This window comes from Juglans regia, chromosome 16 (genome assembly GCF_001411555.2).
Source record: "Juglans regia cultivar Chandler chromosome 16, Walnut 2.0, whole genome shotgun sequence".
NCBI classification, from domain to species: Eukaryota; Viridiplantae; Streptophyta; class Magnoliopsida; order Fagales; family Juglandaceae; genus Juglans; species Juglans regia.
This window is the reverse complement of record NC_049916.1, coordinates 24,202,849-24,211,076: the sequence shown is the minus strand read 5'-3', so window position 1 is coordinate 24,211,076 and position 8,228 is coordinate 24,202,849. Positions and strand designations below refer to the sequence as shown.

The following is an 8,228-nucleotide window of genomic DNA, read 5'->3' as shown; positions in this document are numbered from 1 at the left end:
ACCTGTTGCAGACAAAATCGCCGCAATTGGTATTTTTAGCGGCGATTTTATTTTTCGTCGCATAGAGTAAACAACGCCTTTCGATTTACTAGGAGTGGATCACTGTACATATCAATTGCAGCGATTTTGACAGATATTGCGGCGCTGTATTTCGCTAAAAAGTTAAAAAATTATTGCGACGGTCAAACAATCGCTGCAATTCATCTCTAGGGCACTTAACTCACGGATTGTTTAATTTCCCCCCCCGAAACGAAAACACATTCCCTCTTTTTTTTTTTTTTACACTGTTCTTCCCCATCCCCGAGTTCCTACGATCGCGCGCTGTGGTACCCACCCACTCATCTCGCTGTGATACCCACCCCCTCATCAGTGGCCATTGTTTGCAGCCCAAAATGGGAGATCACTTTAGGCCATAAAATATATCGAGCCGCCCCTGAACTTGTCTGGAATGGAATTAGTGAGTGGCTCCCAAGCACTGCACTGCTTAGTCGTACGTGTAAGTGCGGGCAATCTTGCAATATCTTCGATTAGTGAGGTTTGGTTGTTTACAACGTGCGTATAAAAACTCATGATCCTCATGCACAGTTGAGAGCAGAGCCACACACATGCAGAAGGAAGCGATCGAGGAAAGCATGAAACTCAGGCGAGGAAAATTCGTTTCTTTAATTTGTGCTTTTTTCATTCTGTGCATGGTCACCATAGCCACCTTGCCTCGACAGTACTACTCTCTAATGCTGCTGCTTCCGTATCACGAGGGAGAAGGAGACCGTCCTCCACTTTTTCTTGCACGACACGCCCGGAGGCAATAGCCCTAGCGCAGTCCGGGTGGTCCAAGCCAATGGCACAGCACAAATTAACACGTCGCTCACCCCATTTGGCACCATTTGGGTCGTTGATGATCCATTGAAGGAGTGTCCGGACCCTAAATCAACGGTCATTGGGAACTCCCGAGGTGTCTATGTGTCTGCGAGGCAGGCCGAGTTGATGCTTGTGGCTTACCTCGACTTTGGTTTCACGGAAGGGTGAGTTCAACGGCAGCTCCATTAGCGTGCTTTCTAGGAATCTGGTGACGGAGATTGAGAGAGAATTTGCAGTGTTTGGAGGGCGAGGGAAGTTGAGGATCATGACTAGAGGGTAGCCAATCTAAAGTGCATTTTCTTCAATGAGAATACCGGTGACTCCATTGTGGAGTACACAGTAGTGGTAAGACATTTCTGAACTGGCAAAGCTAAAAGGAACAAAAGTTCTTCACCAAACGAAAGTACCCAAACCATGTATGGAGATCTCTTGCTGATCATTGTTATATTAATCAAGTTGCTTGAGCTGTTGTCAAGCTATATATAATCTTTAGTTCTCATGTGTTTGTAGGGGACAAAATTCATCGCTAAGTATATTTCTTTACCAACATGATACTGAGTAGCCAGAATAAATCATGTATGGCTGGCCTGAGATAAAATGATAATATATATTATAATAGAAATTAAAATGAGATGGAAAAAAGATCATGATCAGGAAGATCATACATTTTTGTGGCTACATCTTTCTTAGTACTATTAATTGTAATATAATATAAAGCAGTAGTCTTTATTTATAGAGAAATTAGATAAAAAAATTTTTATTGAGATAAGATAAATATCTTCAAATCAAATCTCTTTATTTAATAATTATAAAAAATTATTCATATTTTGAATGTTCGTTAGAACTAATATGATCGGAAAAATCATTACATATCTTAAAAATTTGCATAAATAGGAAGAAGTGCATATCATTTTATTAATTATAATATAAATGTTTACCAAAACTTTTAGACATTTTTTAAAAAAATCTCGCCGCCTTTTTTTTTTCTTTTACAGTCCAAATATTATTTCACATTCTCACTATTTTTATAAAATTTTCTAAAAAATAAAAAGGAGTCAACATCTAAAATATTTTTTCTGAGATTTCAAAATTTTTTCAAAAAGTTAAGAGAATGATGACCCGTCACCCGATGATATATGATCTGATTTTTCAAATAAAAAATTTAAATTCAAAACTCCCCATACTTATAAAAAAAGGTAAAAAGTAAAAAAAAAAAAAAAGGAGTGATGTAAGAATTTCAGATTCAGACAATATTCTATCCAAAACAAAGATCACAAAGCAGTGAAGAATAAATTATATTTCCTAATTCATTAAGATAAATGTATAGAGCATAGAGAGAAAAATAATTAGAAGAAATGGGTGTCCACCGTCGTCCACTACTTTCTCTCCTCTTCTCACCGTTGATCCTTCTGTTAGTTTTCTCCGGCCTCGTCAACACAACCCACGGCTCACAATTTACCATCATCGAAGCCACCATCGACGACATCCAACGCGCCTTCTCCCGGAAAGAACTCACGTCCAGACGACTGGTTGACCTTTACCTCGACCAGATCGCAAGGCTGAATCCCTTGCTTCGCAGCGTGCTGGAAGTGAATCCAGACGCGCGGGATCAAGCGGACGAGGCCGATCGCCAGAGGGAGGAGGCAGCCGCCGGGAGCTTGGGAGAGCTGCACGGCATTCCGGTGCTGCTCAAGGACAGCATAGCCACCAAGGACAAGCTGAACAACACGGCTGGGTCGTACGCGCTGCTGGGATCCAAGGTACCTGGGGACGCCGGCGTGGTCGACCGCCTGAGAAGGGCCGGGGCCTTGATTTTAGGGAAAGCTAGTCTTACGGAGTGGTATGGTATTCGGTCTTTGAAGATCCCCAGTTACTGGTCTGCTAGAGGGGGACGAAGCGTGGTCAGTATATTATGTTTTTTCTTTCTCGTTCATTTTTCAAAACAAACAGAACTTAAATAAGTGTTACGGAAAAATACATGCAGAATCCATATGTGGAATGGGGAGATCCATGCGGGTCAAGCAGTGGATCCGCAATTTCGGTGGCAGCAAACATGGTATCAATATCAGTGGGGACTGAAACAGACGGCTCCATCATCTGCCCAGCGGATCACAACTCGGCTGTAGGGATCAAACCCACTGTCGGTCTCACAAGCAGGGCCGGCGTCATCCCAATCTCGCCCCGTCAGGACTCAATCGGGTAACTTGTCGCTTTCCTAACCCATTTAATAGAGACTGCTTTCTCATGTCCGCTTTGACTAATCATACAACAATGATAAAGATATAAGCACTACTTTCACATAATTATTTAATAAAATATAAACTTTTGAAATTTATTTAAATTTTATTTGATTTTGATTTGTTTGAATTAAAGAAATAAAATTTTATTAGAAAATTCTATAAAATTTGTGCAATACTGCTTTCCCTTAATTACATATTTAATGTCATATTAACAAATAATAAATGATAAATAGCATTGCTCAAGTTTATATGTTCAATTAAAAATAGATAATTGACCTTAACGTTATTCAAGAGCATAAAATTCATTAATGATCACATTAGTATTAAGTTTTTTAGTAATTTCTTGCTCATGAATTGCGAGATAATTTATAAGAAATTTATTATTTATTTTATTTTAAAATCTTATATTAATACATAAGTAAATGTTAAATTTTGACTTTGCAATTCTCGTCAATACTTAATATAAGTGATAAATAGCACTAATATTAGACTCATCAAATGAGTCCAATCTTTAAAATTTGATAATTTTAACTTTAAAATCATGTCATTGGATTCACCATATGCTTAAATGTCTTCATCTTCAAATTTGAAAACTCACTATTCACACTCTATAACCATTATTTTATTTATTTAAATTATTATTTCTCAATTTTGAGACACAATATATTTAAGTTAGGAAATAATAATTTAAGTATCAAATTAAATTATTAATTAATATATAGTTAGTGTAATTATAAAATATGAAAAAAATAAATTAAAAATACTATCATTAACAAAATAATATTATATTATTATTTTGATGAATCCAATAACTAATCCAATGTAGGGTTATGGATAGAGAGGTTTTAGATTTATGAAAAACATATATTTTTTATTAAATTTTGAAAATGAAAATGATGAATCCAATACCAATACTCTTAAATTATGTATAAATTATACAGATCATGATAACTTACCAATAAAATAAGTTTGAATACTCGGTATAAAAGAAAGAGTAATGCTAAAAGATGAAAAAAATAAAGACAAAAATAAAAAAATGAAAGGATGTCAATTACCTTATGAAAGGATGTGATGTTTTGTGCAAAATGTCTTTACACGTAATGTCTTTACTTTTAGAAAGAATTTATTCATTATTTTTTTTTTCATTATCATCTGCTCATCCTATAGTGTGACATTAGATGATAGGTTCATAAGTAAAATATAATAAATAATCTTCAACTATCCAAGACCATATCATGAGATGATAGAAGATAATAAAAATTGAGATGATGATTAGTATTATTCTTAGTTTTAACACTATGATCAATATCCTCTTACTATTTAAAAAAAAAAAAAAAAAGCCTCTTGTACTTTGTCAAATTTGTCTACTCTTTTCTAATTTAGGAAAACACGTGTTTTTTCTTTGAGAAAAGGTACATAAATTTGAGAAATGATAGTTGTAGTTCTGTATGCAAGTGTCGTACAATAACTTTGAAAAAAAATGAATAAATATGAAGCACAAATGAAATAAATTAATTTTTTAATAATAAATCCTATTATTCTTCAAAGCGACAATATGACGCTTGTGCATTTCACAAAATCATGTACGTAGTATTACTTTTTTTTTAAGGACTGATTTGATTACACAAAATCAAATTATCTCATCTCATATAATCATTACAATTTTTTCAGATTCCTACATAAAATATAATAAACAATTCAATTTTTTAAAATTTCAAAACAAAAATTATATTAAAAATTATATTATAACAATATTTTATTCAACTTTTAACAAAATATCTCATCTCATCTGAATTGTATAACCATACGAGACATAAGTATTTTATTAGTGGATTATTTTAATTTTTATATTAATTTATTTCTTAAAAAGATAATAATATTTTCAACGTGGGCTCTTCGTTAAGTATGTTGGATAATGGATGGATTTTATTCAAAATCGTTCAAAACACATTGGGCTACCATGAAAACAAAAAAACAATAGAGGTGAATCGTAATAAGAACGAAATACAGACTTTATTGAACCAATTTCTTTTTCACAAAAAAAGAAAAGAAAAGAAAAAGTCAAAATTTGGACCCCCGAAAACCCGTCCCTGCCAACAGCCATGGACACTTTATCTGGGCCGATGTTTAACTCATGAATTTTGATTATGACGAAATGACAGGCCCATCTGCAGGACAGTAACGGATGCAGTTTATTTGCTGGAGGCAATTGTGGGATTCGATCCAAAAGACTATGAAGCAACAAAGGCAGCTGCTAAGTTCATACCTGCAGGTGGCTACAGTCAATTCCTTAAGGAAGATGGACTCCACGGAAAGAGATTGGGCGTTGTCAGGTATCCGTTTTTGGACTCTTATAATGGATCCACTGCCATTACCGCTTTCGAGCATCATCTCAACGTGCTAAGGTAAGCAAGCCACCCTCACAATTTAGCTCATTTGGCATGTTGGTTCAATATTCCTGGAACGCATTGGATAGAATGAGTAGAGATTCTCCCTGATTATTTGCTGGAATTATGTATTCAGTTTTAAAGAGAGATAGATACATCATGTGTGTCATACAAGAAAAAATCTATTCATTATCTATTTTCTCATCATCTTCTTATTATTTCATGATTTGACATTAGATGATAGAATGAAGTTAACCTTTTATCTTATCCTTATACTTCTTTGACTCTTTTTCTTTTCACGTGTTATCAAATTAAGGCAAAGAGGTGCAACTATAGTGGACAATCTAGAAATTGCAAATATTGATATCATTATGAATCGCTATATAAGTGGCGAATTAGTTCTCCTTTTAGCTGAGTTCAAGCTCTCCATAAACACCTACCTAGAAGAACTCCTCAACTCCACCGTGAGGTCATTGTCAGATATCATTGCCTTCAACTCGAATCACCCTATCCTGGTAAGTGTATATGGTTTTTAGACGACGTGAAACTATCAAACTTGTAAACAAAAATTTAGATCAAAGTAAGGAAATTATTGCCCATCTTTTCTAGACTATTAATAATTATAACGTTTACCCTGCAAAAGCCAGTGCATTTTATTATACTGAACTAACTTTGGCTGATGCAGGAAATGATGAAAGAATTTGGACAGGACGAGTTCATTAAATCAGAGATGACTAATGGGATTGGAGAGGAAGAGATAAAGGCACACGAGAAATTGGAAAAACTGTCGAAATATGGATTTGAGAAAATGATGAAGGAAAATGACTTGGATGCAATGGTGACGCTTGGCAAAGATGCCGCCGTAGTGCTAGCAATTGGAGGATACCCAGGTATTACTGTTCCTGGAGGGTATGAAAGCGATGGAATGCCATTTGGGATCTGTTTCGGTGGGCTAAAGGGTACAGAACCGAAGCTAATTGAGATTGCTTATGGATTTGAACAAGCCACCAGGGTACGGAGGACACCCGATCTCTGATTCTCTCCTCGTCAATGGAGTTTATTGCTGATCAAGAACCTCAAAGCACGCTTCCTCAGCACTACGAGTAAGATACGGTTATTAACATTCATCCATCGTAGTGAATAAAATTACATGATATGAGTTTCATATCTATGAAACATGATCGATATTTAAGGTTGTAATCCTTTAAAATGTTAACATATGAATTAATAAAACTTATTTTTACTGGAGTTATTCCTCGTAATTTGAGGCATTAGGGGTTCCATCAATATCCATGGAATTAAAATTTAGAACCGGTGGGGATGGAGACATTGCAGATAGAAATTAGGAGTGCCATTCTCATATTATTTTAGCTAGTTGAAAATTTAAATTACTCTGATCTCAGTTCCATTATCTTAAGGCAATGGTCTCAGTGCTTTTCAAAATTATATTATGGGTAAGTTTGCCAGCCCACACACCAAAAATCGGAGGAAAGGCTAAAGACAGCTTGGTTATTGATTTAGTAGTAAAAGCAGTTGGCGCACTCAAAAAAAACAGAGGACGCCCTGCAAATGTGGCTAAACTTACTTCTCCATATTCCAAAAACGACGCTAGAATCTTTCCCCCATGCCCTATATGTAAGACTTTCCAAACCGTTACCCCCATCTTCCAAAGTACCCTCATCCCTCTTTGTTCCACAAAACTTTGCTAAACAGAAAGGAACAGAGATGGCGCCAAAACTAGGCACAGTTCTACTGCTCTTCTTCTTAGTTGCAGGCATCCCATGGGCTCAAAGCTCGGAAGCAGAGAACTGGGCCACAAGCAAGAAGTTCCCTAAGAAGACGTTGACCAAACTCCAGTTTTACTTCCATGACACAGTCAGCGGGAAGAACCCCAGCGCTATTAGGGTGGCTCAAGCCGCTGGCACTCAGAAATCTCCGACTTCCTTCGGCCTTCTCATGATGGCAGACGATCCCTTAACAAAGACAGCCGATCCGAATTCAGAGCTCGTGGGCAGGGCTCAAGGTCTGTACGGGTCAGCAGGACAACAAGAACTTGGTCTCATCATGGCCATGAACTATGGATTCACGCATGGCATCTACAATGGTAGCAGTGTTAGCCTACTTGGCAAGAACCCGGCGACGCATCCAGTGCGTGAGATGGCGATCGTAGGCGGAACAGGACTTTTCCGGTTTGCACGTGGGTATGCCATTGCCCACACACATTGGTTTGACGCCAACACCGGTGATGCAATTGTTGGATACAATGTCACAGTGGTTCATTAAGAGTGTATTATTATTTTATAATCTATTCGTTTGAATTATTTTGTGGAGAATTCTAGTTTGTAACCTCGTTTTGGACCATGATTCTAATTCCATTGATCTATAAAAATAGAGTAATTCTACATACAACCGTGAAGTGCGTAACCGCCGCGTAATCGTTTTGAAAAAGAGTGGGGTCTACTATTAAAAAATTAATTTTTTTCATGTGGGTCCCATGTTTTATTTATTTTTTTCAAAGCGATTACGCGGCGGTTACACAATTCACGGTTGTAAGTATATTTTCTCATAAAAATATATCATTGCGTACATATATACTTATGTATATATATATATATATGATGCATCAATACTATACGCATGCCCTATTAATTGAATATTACTGCTTCGTAATTCGATTTAGAGTGGATTAATGGGTGAGGTCATTAATCCAGGTGATCCCAGGAAGACAAAACCTCTATTTAAA

At 36.2% G+C, this 8,228-nt stretch overlaps 3 protein-coding genes across 3 annotated transcripts; all 3 read left to right on the top strand.

Annotated features, from left to right (window-relative positions):
• The first annotated feature begins 605 nt into the window (after positions 1 to 605).
• On the top strand, positions 606 to 1,218 carry LOC109006477 (dirigent protein 4). The gene is given in 4 exon segments (XM_018985768.2): positions 606 to 643; positions 756 to 1,017; positions 1,019 to 1,133; positions 1,136 to 1,218. Coding segments are annotated over 4 exon segments (498 nt in total).
• A 935-nt stretch (positions 1,219 to 2,153) lies between these two features.
• Positions 2,154 to 6,754, top strand: LOC109006577 (probable amidase At4g34880). Its single transcript, XM_018985905.2, has 5 exons — positions 2,154 to 2,759; positions 2,843 to 3,057; positions 5,261 to 5,503; positions 5,802 to 6,000; positions 6,171 to 6,754. The coding sequence occupies exons 1-5, from the start codon at positions 2,214 to 2,216 to the stop codon at positions 6,519 to 6,521; spliced, it is 1,554 nt and encodes a 517-aa protein (XP_018841450.1). The 5' UTR covers positions 2,154 to 2,213; the 3' UTR covers positions 6,522 to 6,754.
• An 87-nt stretch (positions 6,755 to 6,841) lies between these two features.
• On the top strand, positions 6,842 to 7,894 carry LOC109006578 (dirigent protein 23-like). Its single transcript, XM_018985907.2, has one exon. The coding sequence runs from the start codon at positions 7,055 to 7,057 to the stop codon at positions 7,766 to 7,768; it is 714 nt and encodes a 237-aa protein (XP_018841452.1). The 5' UTR covers positions 6,842 to 7,054; the 3' UTR covers positions 7,769 to 7,894.
• The last annotated feature ends 334 nt before the right edge of the window (positions 7,895 to 8,228 follow it).

Excerpts from the sequence above, each read along its gene's own strand:
- LOC109006577 (XM_018985905.2), top strand. The coding sequence starts at position 2,214 with ATGGGTGTCCACCGTCGTCCACTACTTTCTCTCCTCTTCTCACCGTTG. Across the intron at positions 3,058-5,260 it reads CCCCGTCAGGACTCAATCGG|GCCCATCTGCAGGACAGTAA; the intron begins GTAACTTGTCGC and ends ACGAAATGACAG. Across the intron at positions 5,504-5,801 it reads CATCATCTCAACGTGCTAAG|GCAAAGAGGTGCAACTATAG; the intron begins GTAAGCAAGCCA and ends TATCAAATTAAG.
- LOC109006578 (XM_018985907.2), top strand. The coding sequence starts at position 7,055 with ATGTGGCTAAACTTACTTCTCCATATTCCAAAAACGACGCTAGAATCT.